Below are 17,299 nucleotides of genomic sequence, written 5' to 3'. Positions count from 1 at the left end.
CTCCATAATGCTGCTGATTTAGTCCACACTTAACTTTTATGGAGCATTACCAGCTATTCAGGTGTATTAGAGAGCCCGTTGTGTAGAATTTTAAAGACATTGGGAAAGATGTATTAATCTGTGTACACCAGAAAATACAAGTAATTTGCACTTGAAATGCCCTGCGCCACATTTACTGAGCTTTTTAGACCATTTTCAGGTAGTTTTCTGCGCTTGATCAGATGGAAAATAGCCCATGCACCAGAAAATTCAGTCCATGTGCCAAAAAATTCTATATTGTGGAGCAGCAAACTTGAACAACTAATAGGAGCTGCAAAGTACTACTCACCAGTCTTATACTGCACTAGATTAATCATCCAGCATCTGTGTGATAGAAACATACTTTCATATTTATTATTTTGCTGCTGATTGTAAGTATATACTATTACTATGAAATGTATTCAGGTTGTGCAGCTTTTTGTATTAAAATATAAGCTGCAGAATCCTTGCCACAGCACAATATGGAAAGGACAGCATCTGGCCTGGGTATTTCTAACTGTACTGAGGGCAATGCAAACAATAAAAAGCTACAGTATGTGTTTACTGTGGAAATAATAGATGTTTGTATATTTCGTTATGGTTTATGTCATAAACCATAGATAATACTGGACATCAGAGCTAATACCATGAATACTATGTTATATCTGGCCCAAGAGAGCTTGATCAACCTCAATTAAAGGAGACATAGCTGTGAGGGCGTGTGTGCATAGATTTGGTTTTGGAGGGGGTCCTTTGTTATCTCACAGCTCCCGCTTCCCTCTTTCGGAATATTGATTAAAATGGAATCATTGTAGCCCACCAAGAAACAATAGCAGACCGGTAAAATCAAAATAGAAATTATGCAAAAATGCCAGTGTACGAATGAGTGAGCAAGTACTGCCAGAAGACAGTGCAATGAATGAGCCATGCCAGAGATGTTACATCATTTTCAATCCTCCAAGGGTGAGGAGTTCAGCCTGGGATTTCCAAACGTCTGTTTCTGCTCATGAATTCTCAGCACATGTTGTTTTGGAGGCAAAGAAAGACATGCTTGGGATTCTAGTTGTAGTCAGTACCAGGGCATGTGCATGAGATCCTAAAATAATCTTGACTAAAAACCTCAGTACAAGCAACAGAAGAATCATCCCAGACAATGGCCTGTCATTCAGTTTCTTCATCTCTAAATATTGGCATCAGGGATTTTGTGATGCTCCAGCATATTCTGATCTCCTGCAGCAGATAGTTTGCTCCATTCAGTTTAGTCCCAAGTGTAATTCTCCCTGGAAATCTGTACAAGATGTGAGACCTGAAATGGACAGTTTATTGTTTGACTTTCAAGAACAAAGAGTAAGTGTTCTGATTGAACCTGACACAGATGATATCTTGTGCTACTAAAGCATGTTTTGCTGGATGTGGAAACAAACAATGCTCTAAGAGGGTTATGATGCTTTTTATTGACTGAACCTGGAAAATTGTGCTCCACACTGCATCTAAATGAGAACATGTGTTATGTGGAAGAAGATATGTAGTTGTGGTTCATGTTGTGCACTACAATGCATTAAGGTTCAAAGCCAAGGTCCCATAGGACAGATTGGTGCTCTTTTAATGTATTTTTGTGTTACCTTACAGTGGTTTATTATAGGAGCAACAGAGCAAAGGAAAGACTTTAACATTCACAGTCTTGTTTTTAGAAGTTGTAATGAAATTGTATTTTTATTAGGTCACCGCTGGCTGCATATTATTTGCACAAGCCAAGGTGTATATGGTGCATATGCCTATTTCATTGTACTGTAAAAACATACATATATAGATCACAAAGTAACAACTGTAATAAGTTAACTAAAAGATATGATGACTATTGCAAGCTTTCAATTGCAATTTTATCATCTTTTTTAGTTGGCCATTAAAAGGCATCATCAACTGAGGACTCTCAACTTTCATCTTTTTAACCACTGTCTAACATGGTACAAAGAATCTTTTAACTGTAATACATCAATATTACAACTACCATCTCAGTGACAACAGATTAGCCAAGGCATGACTCAATAACAAATAGCCAAAATAGCTAAACAACCCAGACAAGCATTTACCCATTTAATATTAAATATATATATAAAAAGTATATATTTACAGTATATATAAACACAAAAAGACATCAGTCTTAGATGAAGCAGTCAGGGTGCTATCCTAATCCTCTCATCAAAAAGAGTCCGATTAAATTTCACAAAGAAGGCAGCACTCCCACGTAGTGAAAAAAAGTTAAGCAACATTTCAGCTGTTTTCCAGCTTTAGCCAAGCCATACAATGGTGCATACTCAAAGACCTATATAATAAATACATATATATATAATCAACTCATTAATTAGAGCAAAATTCCTAAAAACATGCAAAATTCACAATTTTATCAGATTTTTAGTACAATAACCAAATTTATATAGAACAAGTGTATAGATTTGAATACATAAATGAAATGTGTATATAGTATTATTGTTTATATAATGAAAAAAAATGTAAGAAATAAGTTTAATTCTTCACCTGTAAGGGTACCTCCCACCCTAGGTCATCTCATTAAGAAACCAAAAAGTCCAAGCAATGGCCAATTCCTATGAATTATTTTGCATGTCTTGATGCATGGCTGTCATACATGTAGGTCACCAGAAGATTGCCTGCTGTCATATTAGGTAGGGGAATGGAAACATAGTTACTGTGCATGCTCGATAAGACTGGACTCATGGGGCTTGCATGAAGACCATCTCCACTATCTTTGATAACAGTAGTGTCAGGCTCCATGGGTAGTGGACCCACTGGACCACCGCAGACGATGACGTCTTAAAGGATTAACCCTTTATCATATGGAGATGGTATTCATAAAGGCACATGTACCTTTGTTTTGTCTTGGCTTTTTCTTCTTTTTTGCAACTTTTTAGGCACATGTACACTTTTGCACAGGTACGACTTTGTCCATGAGGGCAGCCATGGCAAGGTACACAGACATTAGGCAGAATCACAGTCTGAGACAGGCAGGAGGTCAGGATGGGTAGCACAGAATCAGAATCGGGGATGTAGCAACAGGTCTAGGCAGGCGGAACAGGATCAAAGTCAAACATGGTCACAAGGGGAAATCTATAAACAGGCACAAGGCAGGGACACAAGCTTTCTCAGCAGCACAGGGCATAAAGATCCGTCAGGAAATCCTGGGATTGGCTGGCTTTTAACCCTATCGTGGAACGGCCAGCACCAATCAGTGGTGCGCTGGCCCTTTAAATCTTCTTACGTCTGGAGATCATATGGAGATGGTATTCATAGAGGCACATGTACCTTTGTTTTGGCTTGGCTTTTTCTTCATTTTTGCAACTTTTAAGGCACATGTACACTTTTGCAACCTTTTTGCGGCTAAGACAATCTCCCTTTAAATTTTGTCTTTGGGAAGTTTTCTGCAATGTTCCCTAAGTTATCACCCAATTACAAATATTATTTTTTTACACAAATTTGGCACAAATCCATACCTGCTATTGGCAGACATGGGGAAACATTCAGAGCTATTTCCCCTTTTTAGGGACTTTTTTGCAACTGTTCTATAAGTCGCAAAAACTGTTAAAGCTGCTAGCACCAATCACAGTTGTTACTGGTGGGTGTTTGCTGGAATATGCCCTCGATCCGTGTCCATATAGCGGCAGCCTATGTGTGACGTACTTATACGTCACAGGTCAGTAAGGGGTTGAAAAGTAAAGAGCCTATAACACATCTGAGAAGCAGAAAAAAAAGCCAGGAGCACAAAGCCAAAACAAAGGTACATGTGCCCCCTGGAGACGTATTGTCAGCTGGTACATAAATACAATTCGATAAAACTTTAACAATCTCACTAGAAAAAATTGCACTATACTGTACTGTAGATACTGTATATGGTGCTAGTTATTGTAACATTTGTATTTATCTCTTTGAATAACATCTCCATATTATTCAGGGCAAATTCATTTAAAAGGAAAAAAACATTCCTCCTAATACTGTCCAGAAAATGTTGTAGAATGGAAAGTAATAATGTACATTAAAAGGGATTTCAGGCATCAGTTATACTGCAGAAATGTTATTATCCTCATTTATCTTAATGAGTTTTGTAGATATCAGTGTCAGTAGAATCAACTCTTTTCACATTTTAGGGGGATTTTAGGGAGAGAAGAACTGTTCTAGTTGCCCATGGCAACCAATCAGTGCTCAACTTTTTCCCAGAGCTGTTTATAAAGTAGAAGCTGAGCTCTAATTGGTTTCCATGGGTAGCTAGTACAGTTTTTACCTCTGATACTTCTGAGAAATCTTGCCCATCATATGGAATCTATTTTATGTAAGAGGAGATTCTGCAACTTTTCTGGCTCAAGTGACCATACTCTTAACATGTGTTCTTACACAGCAAGAGAGAAAAGTGATCTTCACAATGCAGAAGGTATCAACCAATTAAAAGAAATCTACCATCAAAATCAAGCATGAAAAACAATAAATACTTTCTCTTGTAATGTTCTTATATTTGTTGTAAAATATTTATTCTAAAATCAACTTAAAAAATATGCTTGTGAGCAATGACCACTTTCTGCCATGGATAACACAGTTAAGATGCAGTCATGTATAACTAAGCATCCCTGGTGTATCATGCTTGATTTTCATGGTAAGTCTCCTTTAAGAGTGCTCTGTACCCAGTGTAAGCTAGTATAGAAAGTTATAGAAAGCATTAATTTGAATAAAAAGTAATTTTTCTGATAATATTCCCTTTTATTTCACCTAGTAAGTAGGTGGTGGACTGTGAACTGTTAATGTATTGAACATTGGAACATTCATTTCAGATAAGCTGAAGGAAGACCTCAAAGCAAACACTTTTCTAAAATGATACAATGGGGCACATTTACTAGGGGCCATGTACCAGTTTTCTGTCGGATGTAGCGTGTTTTTTTTAGTGCAACCTGCTTGCACAGGTATTTAAGAAGTGTCTGCGCTACATTTGTGTTGTATGCAACCCTTTTGTGGTGTGCCTGCACTAGTCTTCATGCGACACAAATTACGGGTGTTCCGGTGCTCAGTCTGACCGTGCGCCAGATTTAACATGCAAAGTCCGACAGAATTGTGTTGCACGCCCCATGTTAAAGGTGCACCAAAAAAAAAAGTGGTGCACTCTTTCGGAGCTGTGCAGGGGGCGCCAGAAATCCTGAATCTGGCGCACCCTGAACACTACACAGGTAAACTGCATTTAGTACATGTTCCCCAATGTCTTCAGTTTACCTAGAATTAAAGGGGGCGATTGCTCCTCTTCATGAGCCAGGCACGGCATGTTAATAGTCATCTCTGAACGCCTGGGTGTTTTTTCTTTTTGCCTTTCGTCTTGTCTGTTTAGATTTCTCATAGCAAACAAATGTCTCTAATGCTTCAAGTTTCCAGGAAGATTGCCAGAGAAAACTTTCAACTCCATAAAAAGAGAAGAAGTAAAACATACAGTGTATCCTTTACTTGGAGACTTTTTAGTGCTCACTGGCAAGTCTACTATTCTAATGTTTGTAGGAGGTTTGAGTGGTATCAGTATAGGGGTCGTGTATGAAATGTCAAGGATTCTGGCTATGTCTGTACGTATCTGTGTAATCCTGACAGCACTGCGTGGATAAAAAGAATGAGCACAGCAGCCACAAGCAATTACTTATAATATGCAGGAATGACAACTGGCAGGGAACAGAGTAGGTTCCAAATATGGTTCCTCTTCCGTTCCTCCCATAACCTAAACATTTCATCTGCAAGTTTATTTATAAGCTCATTGTAATGTTTCTTTCAAACAGTGAGACTTTTCTCTGTCTTTTTCTTTCAGTTCATCTGCAAGCGATCTCTCCAGCTATGAACATGGGTACTTAAGAAGGAGCCCTGACCAGTACAGCTCAAGAGGTAGCATGGAAAGCCTGGAGCACACATCAACTACATATCAACCTTGTCATCTTTCTCCAGCAAAGTCTACAAACTCCATAGATCAACTGAGTCATCTTCACAGCAAAAGGGATTCTGCTTATAGCTCATTTTCTACTAACTCCAGTATTCCAGAATACCATCCTGTTATGTACTGCAAGGAGAGATCTTATTCTATGGAAAATATGCTTCCTCGAGGAAACTTGCAAGATGGAATAAAGCATGCAGATATAAGGTATATCAGGACAGTCTATGATTCTCAACGTGGAGTGTCAGAAGAGTATGAGGTAAACTCATCACTCATCAAACACCGGGCTAGATTTTCAGGTGGATACTCTAGAAACAGTGGTGGCCCTGCTGGTAGATTAGATCACAACAGATTTTTATCTGAGAGTGATATCACTGAAAAAGGTCCTCCTATGCCACCTACTCGGAGTGACAGCTATGCAGTAACTAAACATCATGAAAGGCCAAGTTCTTGGTCTAGCATGGACCAACATAAGTCTTTTCGAACACATTCCAAAGGGCCAGGATCACCTATGGCTTTCAGCATAAATCAGCAGCAGAAACCAATGTATGGGGAAGGACAATTGCATACTGTAATGGAAAAGAGCCCTGAATGTAGCCCTCTTATGAAACCGAAACAAATTTATTCACAGATTCCACAGCCTGGACAACCTATGCTTCCGGCAGGAATATATCCTGTTCCATCTCCAGAACCACATTTTGCACATGCCCCACAACTAATTAATAATAATGGAAGACTATACCCAGCACTGGCCAAAGAAGGGACATCCTATGGAGGTAAAGGAGTTTCTTTTCCACATTTTGAAAGCAATGTAAAAAGTAGTCAAAGTGTCCATAATAGTTTGTCAGCAAACCAACCCAAAACCAAGACTGATAAGAAAGTAGAAGATAGGCCTACAGATTTTGCTCAGTACAAACTCCACTTCTCTGTTAGTCCTGAGCATAACACTTGTTTAACAGAAAGCAATGAAAATAAAATATCTTCTTCAAGATTAATTCAGTCATCCAGTAAAACTGATCCCCAACTACAAACTGATTGTAGAAAGAACATGCAAGAACTAGGTAATATTGAAAAAAAGAGACATTCTGGGCCTGCATTTCAGAATGAGTTGTGCAACAGCAAAGAAAATCTAGAGGTGTTCTGCCGTGCTACCAGTATTGAACTATCTAGATCTAATACCATCACCGATATAAATAAGGATGAAGATTGTGGGAACTTATATAGTACTGGCTTAAATAGTAAGAAAGATGAAACACAGCAGCCACTTATGTCTAACTTTAAAGGTAAATTAGATAGTGGAAATGTTATAAAGCACATTGAAGAAGCTGATAGTTCAATAACATCTTATACTACCTTCCAGCATTCCCACGAGCCATCATCAACTTCTCAAATAAATATTGTTGACTTTCCCAGAAGAAGATTACATTCAGGAACCAACCAAAGTGGATGTAATGTTACACATGGTAGGACAGATGTTAAACAGCGGGCTTCAGTGTTTGAAAAAATTAACAAAATTGAACAACGAGAACATGAGAATCAAAAATCACATGCTTCAGTAGGAAGCATGTATGGCCAACAATCTGCACAATGCCCAAGAGGATCAAGCAACAGAGCATCTGTGAACAGCATTGAAGATATAAGGAGTAAATTTAATTCACAGGATCATATCTTAGGAGGTGAATTCTGTAAACCTTCAAGTTCCCCAGCTAATGATAAGGTGACTGGGACTCAGCTGTTAAAAAGAACCGGAAGTAGGAGTGTGAAATTAGGGAATGCTCAGAAAACAACAGTAGAGAGTCAAGTAGACAAAACGCAGGAGACTAATAATGAGCAGTGTGTTTTGCAAACCATGCCAGACAGTGATAAAAGAACAGTTGATTCCCAAACAATGCCAAATAAAGAAGACCAGTGGCAGAGTGCTTCACAGGACACTCTTGGTTTTAACAGGGCTTACAGGAACAGTATCAAAGATGCACAGTCCAAAGTCCTAGAAGCAACATCCTATAGACGGAGAGATTTAGAAATTAGCCCACCACAATACAAGAAGCCAGAAAAAAGAGCACAGAGACCGACATCAGCCATTGTATACAGTAGGTCTCCAGTGTCTCCACATGCTCCAAAAGAAAGACACAGTATTACACCCACAGACAACTTTGCAAAGAGTCAAGAATCTCAAAGTCAAGAAGGAACAAGTGTACCACACCAAGTAGCTCGGATTGGGGCAAGAAGGCGTTTGACAGCAGAGCAAAAAAAACGTTCCTACTCAGAGCCAGAAAAGATGAATGAAGTTGGAGCATCTGACAATGAATTATCTTCAAGCGTCCAAAAAAGAGGACAAAATATCAGCTTTTTGGAGCAAACTGTGGCAGACAGACGTAGAATGTTTGAGAGGGATGGTAAAGCCTGTTCTACTGTTAACCTCTCTAAACCAGAGCTTAAACAGCTTCAGCAAAATGCCCTGGCAGACTATATAGAGCGTAAAACTGGTCGGAGGCCTTCATCCCAAGAATCTGGATTCTTAAAAGAGCGGTCCCAAAGTACCTACTTTTCAGGGAGTTTAATTGACAATCATAGCGTCTCCTCTACATCTAGCATGAATTCCCTTCAGGAGCACAACATATTTCGCACAATGGATTCAAGGGATAACCTATCAAAACCAGGCCGTGTATCCTCAACCCTCCCACCTGGTCTCACAGGGCTGTTTGATTTGGCTACTATGGAGAAGAAAGGTGATTATCCAGAGAGTAGAGGTCGTACTAGTTCATTTGTCCAACAACGACTTAGGTTCGAAAGTAGATCACAAAATGAGCTGAAAAGCATCCCAGCTAACCTTCCGAGAGAAGTGACATCTTCAAGAGCAACTGACAAAGCAACATCAGCTGAAGATTTGGTTGAGAAATTGCCACAGTCTGACCCTCTGCATATAACAACAAGATCCTGTCCTGCAGTTGAAAAAAGAAGCCATGTAAGTGAATATGAATACATAATATTTATAAGATGTAACTTTTAATCCTGTAAAATGACCCGCACAATACTTGTCTTTTATAATTAACACATGATTATCATAGTCGTTGTAATCTTCCTGTTGTTCTAGGTACATTTCAAATGTATATATGTTTCTATTTATGGTCTTCAAAATATAGCTTTAGTTCTGTTTAACATATGACTCATTAATTATATTTTTATGTTGATAGATACTTTTAATTATAACTCATAATACAGATGTTGCTATTATTATCAGCTCTATCAATGTGAACAAAACCCTGTTCAATTCCGTATAATAATATGTGAGAATTCTAATTGTTATGTACGGTAGTCCAGAGAGAATTTATTGCAAACATAGTCCAGTATGTACTATATAACATATATTTTTCACTTTATTATCTATTATGTAAATCACAATTTTCAATTTCTGAATCAATTGTGATAGTTATTTTTGCTACATTTGTAGATTTCCTTTACTATATACAATATACAGTATATATAATGTAGCAGGAACTTTCCAAACATCCTTTAGGGAAGAATGACCATTTGATTTTTAATACTTTGTAAAATTGTATAAAAAAAAATGATGTTTTAAGTTTGAGTCCCAGTAACTTGCATGGTACAGTTCTGCCCATTGTAGCTTCACTTTTTGTTGATGACGGCTCTGTCTGACTCTTTGACCTGAGCAGTGAGACAAGCTCCCCCTCCACTTTGTGCTGTTGTCTCTCTGGAGATTCCATATCTGAATAGATGGCATTCTGGAGGAAAGAATTCATCACGTAAAAAACTCTTTAACTAGTGCTGCCCATCCTCAATATACAGGTCTCTCTTTATTCATTAAGAGCCTAGTACTCATTGATATTCTATGCCAGTGATGGCTAACCTATGGCACTGGTGCCAGAGGTGGCACTCAGAGCCCTTTCAGTGGGCACCCAGGCCATCCCCAGAGATGACTCCAGGTACCTTCTTGCAGTCCCAGACAGTCCAGGACTTGCTGTACACAGAGCTATTTTAAAGTGACAGTGCTACCTGGGACTATTTTCTGCTTTATTGGTGTCCTCAGGTGCTGATATCAATAAAAACTGTGACAGAGCAGGGAGTATAAATCACAAATTAAATTTCTGTGTTGGCACTTTGCGATAAATAAGCAGGTCTTTGTTGTAGTTTGGGCACTCAGTCTCTAAAAGGTTCGCCATCACTGTTCTATGCACTTGGTTTCACATAGCAATGCTATCATTATAACGTTAGTGGAAGGTATTCAGAATTTAGAAATCAACCCACTGACCATTACATCTCTTTATTTTACCAGAGGCGGGCTCTTGACATGGATGTCATCTGACAATGGTTTATGTCAATGATGCATTCTAGATTCAATAATCAGTTCTTTTTGTTAGCAGCAGTAATTATCATTGAGCCTTCTCTAATTATCCTGTATTGCATACTGGTGCTTTTGGGGGTTCACAGATAAAATAATTTTAATGTCTTCTAAAAGGAAATTATGTCAAGGCCCTTTGCACTATAATGCTATTTCTATATGCCTGTTTCCGTATTCTTTTCTTGGGACACTTAGGGCAGTTACATTACATTGTTGCAAAGCACAAAAAGGTCTAGAGCCCCATAAGCGTTTCCACTAATTATATAAAGATCATGTTTACTTAAACGGGTCATGTTATCATTATTGGCTGTTGCCTGTTGTCTCAGCTTTGGCAATCTCTATCCATTCGCTGGCCATAATACTATGGATACTCTTCTCTTAACAGTTGTTAATGTTGGAGAAATGTGGTTTCACTTAACACGCATTTTAATTACTGTGTAATACATAGCCACAGTAGTCCCTTCTGTAGTCTTTTCAGCTCTCAAATCTGACCTACAGAATAGGATCCCAAGCCGGTTCTGAAAACTTACTCATCATTCAACATTTAGCCCATTTACTAAAAAGACAGATGACTTCTTGCTGTCTTCTTCCTTCCACCTTCATTTTTGTACACGTCATAGATATGTACCTTCTGTGTCTGGTGAAAAAATAACAAATGGAAGGTACTTCTACAGTTAATCAGCAACGGCCATATGCACCCTAAAATTTGGAATGTAAATATGTCACTGATGATTATCTAAAGTGAAGCATTTGTTAACTTTAAGCCCTTTCTATTGGCATATAACTTCCTGTGTGTATAACTCAGCTCATACTGTCAGCGCTTCAACCACTGTCGCTTACGCACACACTGTGAGCCGGAGCTTAGGAAGTATGTGGGAATGCAGCTGAACATGTGGGATTAGAATGTCCATGTCGCTTAATTGCGTCTGCTCCACGGGTAATAGACAAAAATGTCTTTTAACTAGGTCACAGCAAAACTGAGAGTCTGTTCCCAAGCCCACTCGCTTCTACTGAAGACTTGCTAACCTTTTTTGGTCTCCTTCTAGCACGATTGTTTTCCTCCTATTACGAATTACATAATACATAATGTTTCATTTTAGGAAATACTGAACTGTTATTTCAGTTTTGTGAGAAAAGCATGTTCCAAAAAGAAAATACTGAAATAACAAACAGTATAGCAAATGTAGACTTTAGATAGCCCATTCAACCTTCTTATTAATAATCAGAGGCATACATTAGATAGGGCCATACATCCATTCAAGCAGTGCTAAGGAACCATGGCTAATTGGGTTTCACAGATTCTTGGCTAGTTACTTTTTTATGCGCCAAGAACTGCAATCCCTAAAATATTAGGTGTGTCCCAAGTGTATCCTGGCTCTAGATAACCTTAAGTTGGCAATAAGTACACTTAGCTAAAGGAAAGGGATAAGCCACTGTCAAACATTTCTGGTGGTGGCTCAATATGTATGAGAACAAAGGATTAGGCTGCTTGAATCCAAAATGATTGATCCTTTCTTCCCCAACATCTGGTTAGTTTGGACACCAAGTGCACATTAGAAGATGGCCGGTCCCAGCAAAATGTCCTGTTTTGATTGATTTTCAGCTAAGTCTCCACTTACATCAGTTGGTCAGTTGTTTTTGTCAGAATTGATCAAAATAAACTCTCTGGTGTAAAGTAGGTCTATTCACAGAGATCCTCGGCAATCCATTCCGCATCATGTCAGTAATATCATGTTGGAAATCATCTTCTATGTGCCTGTGAGATTGCCATTGCTTGTCAGCTTGGAATGGCTTATAATTACAGCTATTTCCTTGGAATTAAACTTCCTCTTGGCTTTTTTGATGTTTGCTGCATAGTGAAAAACTCTTTATCTTTTACTCTTTTTTCAGAGTAATTGGTAGGAATTTGATATTGCAATCCTTCTCATTTCGGATCTCTTTAATGCTTTAGTACTTTATTTAATCAGTATAGATAGATGTCTTGTATGTAGCCTTGGCTTCCTGTTTTGTTCCTCTGATTTGGAAACCTTCTGTAAAAGATACAGAATTCAATAAATGCTTTTCATATGCTGGAGATATTATATTAGAATATTTAAGTTCATCTTTATTCTGTCTTCTCTAGGCTGTCAATAGGACATGAATAGTTCTGTTAAAAACTGCTTTTAGGGATGTTTAAACTACGCACCTAACCTACAAAACTTGCATACTTAGATGTCACACATGGTTACCTATGGCCTATAGTCGTTTACTGTGCACCTACGTTCTGTATTGATCCACAGTGCAAATGGCTCTCCATTTAAGTCATGTAAGATTTTATTATGAGGGGAATATAATATCATAAGAGGGGGTGATCAATAAAAGGTAACCAATTGGTGGTTTAATGTTGCCATAGAGGTACGCCCGTAATTTAACACCATGTTAAAGTTTAATTATATAATGAATCTATGTAAAAAGCTGACAAGCACTAAATTGTTTATGTGTTAAGCCGCACAGCAACTTGCCAGATACATCAGGAGGCCAGAGCCTCTACACGGCAATTGTCTCCAATATAACCAAATGCAGTATTCACAACTCTACAAAGTTTCAGAGCTGATATCTATGGCAATGGCTCTCACCTCAGCTCAGCTAAGTAGTCATCTTTTCTGTCCTGGATAAAGAGAACAAAGGCAAATCTAGTCTCCTGTTTAGGATCAGTGGATGAAACTATTACCTTCAATAAATACTGCCACATATCTCACAATAAACTCACGCTGAATTATTCCTTGATCTATGTAGGTATGCACTTTTCTCCATTGAGATCACTGCCCTCCTGGTGATCTTCAGAGTGTTGCTGGGAATCCGCTTATATGGACTATACATGCTTAGTGGAATGAAATTAGCAGGCACGTGGGAGGCGCCTATACTTGAAAAGCTTTAACTCTATACAGAAACAATTAACACTTGTCCAACTATTTCAGTGACATATCATATCATGGTCCTTAAAGGAAATCAGAATTCTACCATATAAAGCAGTGTCACTTCTTTGTTCCGCTGGGTACCATCATTCTAACCCTTCTTCTGATAGGGAATGTTGGTTTACTCCAGCAACCGATGTGTGGCATGGCAAAGCTGCTGATATAAGGAATAAATCATTAGTAGTGCACTGTGATATCTGCATTCAGCATGCAAATAGAATGGCAAACTTGGCGCTCCACAAGGAAATTTTGTGTCATAAACCACACCCATTGCCCTACCTATTGGTCCACCCCCAAGAATAGTATAATATTGACCTTAGTGGCTCCTCACATAGTTAACCCTTTTACAACAAGTGACGTAATGGCATGGAGAGGGCTCACAACATATTGCAGTTAAGACTTACCGGTAACACCCGCAATCAGTCGCCGCCATCTTGTTGGAGATCACAGCTCCCATGAACGTCATCACGGAGCAGCGATACATTGCCATGACAGCCTCCGGTCTTCCGAAGACCCAAGGCTGTCTCGTTTCAAACCATTGATTACAATGTGCAATTTGCACATGTCACCAATTTTCTAAGTAAATATATTTCTAAAGGTGCTATTCACATGTAATTCTCACCAAATGTCGGTAACAACCCATCCTATCCACACTGTTAAAGAAATCAAACCATAAATGTCCATAAAGTATGTATAATACTGAGAAACAAAACAGGGGAAAAGTATTGACCATGTTGTATTTTGTACTTTGTGCAAAAGCCTTTGTTGATGATGACAGCTTCAAAACCGCTCCAGTACGGAGAACCTAGTCACATACATTAATTACATAGTAGTTCACAGGTTTTTAAACAGCAAGTATGGAGCAGGAATGCCTAGTCCCACTCCGCCACCGACCACGCTCCTACATGCCCACATGGCGTGAAGGTGGTATAGCCACAAAAATAATTGCAACTTCTTGCAGTGCGCAAGCACTGATAAATGCCTCCATGGTATATAAAGAGCTTGGCTCTTGTACAAATCTTCTGATAATTCTTTTAACTCCTCTGTCTGAAATCTTGAGAGAAGCACCTGGTCATGGCCTGGATATGGTGAAATGCTCTTTCCACTACAACATTACAGTCCTCAGTATGTTTGTAACAATAAGGTTACAAATGTCTAGAGACTGCTCACTGTTTTTACTCATTGTGAGATATTTTTTGTGCCTTGCTGGTTATAACAAACCTTTATATAGGCCATCAGTTAAAGCAACTAATATTATTTTTAAGTGCTTTATGATTACTAATTTCTTTCAATTTACTGATAGATTTCAGTTGTGTCATGATCTGCCATTGCTTTCATTCTTTTTTCATGTACGGTATTCAAACCTTTTTTCCTTAGGACTCTTTCACATTGGCTTTGTTTTTCACATCCGCAATTCAGTGATTTCCATAGATGCCTCACAAAACCAATTTCTATGGGTGTTTCCACGTTGGCTTGTATTTTCACTGATCCGTTGTCCGTGGAAAAAATTATGAAACGTCCTATTTTTTTCACTGATGCAGATTACGGAAGGCAAAAGAAGTCTGGTGGTCTACAAAAAAACTGATGAAACATCCAATTTTTTTTCATTGATGAGGCTGAAAAATCAGGTGTGATGTTTTCAGAGCAATGTTAAACCTTCAGTATTTTTTGTGGACACGGAGACAAAACGGAAGCAAAATGGAGACAAAACGCAACAGATGTGAAAGGGCCCTTACACCCATTACTAAACATTACGCATAACATAATTTATTCACATCTATTGCTTGATTACTTTGCCATTGCATTGTGAATTGATAGGACTGATATCTGGTGAGAATTTCCCATTATTAACACCTTTAGAAATATATTTATTTACAATCTTGATGACATTTTCAATACTTATTTTTCCCACTGTAAATATCTGCATAAATTGCAATCAATACATTTATAAATGTTGATAATAAATCACACTATAATGAGCCAGGAGGGGATACAAAATGTATCAGCAGTATCTAGGGCCCTAGAAAAACTGCATATTGGAAGAGGAAGACTACAAAAAATGTATTTTCTCCATATACAGTCTGAAGACAGATGAGAAAAATATGTGTTTTGCTTTAAGAGTTGAATCTAAAAACATGTTATCATTGTACAATAAACAAGTGCTATTTCATTTATTTCAGGATTTAGTCGTGAAACATGACATGTTTGTCAAGAACATATCAAATGCACCTACTAGTGCAGGATTACGGTGAGTTGTCAGTTCTTTGATAATACTGAGACTGAGCTGTTCATCATTATTCATTCTCCAAACCTACTGACAAACATACAAAGTTCTCATTCATTTCAAATCAATTTGCATGTTTATTATAGGTTTGATAAGTGCCAAATTCTGGATTAGCTGTTAAAAGCAAACATATACAGTCGGTACGTAACTGTTTTCATCCATTTTTCACTCTTTGTTTCATTGCAGCCAATTAGTAAGATCAAAAAAGTTAACGTACTGTCTGCTCCCAATCTTAACAGAAAAAACTGAAATGTAGACATTTTTGCTACTTTATTAAAAATTAAAATCTGAAATCTCACATGGTCATAAGTATTCAGACCCTTTGCTCAGTATGAAGTATTAGCACCTTTTGAGGTAGTACAGCCATTAGTCTTCTTGGAAATGATGCAACAAGTTTTTCACACCTGGATCTGGGGATCTTCTGCCATTCTTCCTTGCAGATCCTCTCCAGTTCCCTCAGGTTGGATGAAACCAGTTAATGGCCAATGTTGGTACCACATGTCAAAAACAAGCATTTCAGTGCAAACAAACAGAGTGACATATAAAAGGTACCGAATCAATATATAGTTTTTGAAAAAATATCAAATATCTTTATTTAAATTCATACTACAGACAAGTTAAATACATTTAAAAGCACCAACATGTGCAAATTCATGTCCTATGTAATCAGTCAAATATGTGCAAAATTATGCAAGGATTACAATAGCAGCCACGTAGATATGTGCAAAGAATAAGCAGTGGTTGCTGTAAAACCCTCTCCCCTGTAATGCAATCAATTTTCTAGTATAATATAAAGCATAAATAAATACAATCAAAGCTCTATATGCTGTGAAATGGCTAAATAAATGAAAAGATATCACCGGGATAACAGGTTGATGATGAGGTTGGATGGTAAACGTCGGTGGAAGCCATTTTCAATTCTCTACAGAGATACTTAATTGGGTTTAGGTCAGGGCTCTGGCTGGACCAGTCAAGAATGGCCACAGTTGTTCTGAAGCCACTGCTTTGTTATTTTTGCGTTGTCGTATTGGAAGGTGAACCTTTGGCCAGTCTGAGGTCCAGAGCACTTTTGGAAGAGGTTTTCATCCACGATATCTTTGTACTTGGCCAGATTAATCTTTCTATCAATTTCAACCAGTCATCCTGTCCCTGCAGCTGAAAACACCCCCAATAGCACAATGCTGCCACCACCATGTTTCACTGTTGGCATTATATTGGCAGTTTATGAGCAGTGCCTGGTTTTCTTTACACATACCGTTTAGAATTAACACCAAAAAGTTAAATCTTTGTCTCATCAGAGAAGAAAATCTTATTTCTCATAGTCTGGGAGTCTTTCGTATGTTTTTTGCAAACTCTATTCAGGCGTCCATCAACACACTCTACCATAAAGCCCTGACTGGTGGAGAGCTGCAGTGATAGTAACCTTTACGGAACTTTCTCCCATCACTACCGCGTCTCTGGAGTTAAGTCACAGTGATGTTGGGGGGTTTTCTTTACCTCTCTCACCAAGTTTCTTCTCCCATCATTGCTTACTTTGTCTAGCAGGCCAGGTCAAGGAAGAGTTGTGGTCGTCCCAAACTTCTTCCATTTAAGGAGCATGTGGTTCTCAACCTATGAAACGGTTCTGATCAGCAGAAATAAATTCATTGCTCTGAATGAGCTAACTCCATTGGATCCGTGAGGATTTTCTGAGCGCCGATACTCCTGTCCTACCTTGGGTTTTG

General features: G+C 38.3%; 1 protein-coding gene across 6 annotated transcripts in view; it reads left to right on the top strand.

The window, feature by feature from the left end:
• The window catches only part of SHROOM3 (shroom family member 3), a 236,223-nt gene that overhangs the window by 197,805 nt on the left and 21,119 nt on the right, over positions 1-17,299 (top strand). For all 6 annotated transcript variants that reach the window (XM_072115744.1, XM_072115762.1, XM_072115779.1 and 3 more), the window contains 2 exons: positions 5,858-8,942; positions 15,472-15,539. In XM_072115744.1, the coding sequence (XP_071971845.1) occupies positions 5,858-8,942; positions 15,472-15,539 (3,153 nt within the window). The remainder of the gene's footprint in view (positions 1-5,857; positions 8,943-15,471; positions 15,540-17,299) is intronic.

The sequence above is a fragment of the Engystomops pustulosus genome, chromosome 1 (genome assembly GCF_040894005.1).
Source record: "Engystomops pustulosus chromosome 1, aEngPut4.maternal, whole genome shotgun sequence".
NCBI lineage: Eukaryota > Metazoa > Chordata > Amphibia > Anura > Leptodactylidae > Engystomops > Engystomops pustulosus.
Note: the sequence above shows the minus strand (reverse complement) of the source record. Positions and strands in the feature narration are given on the sequence as shown.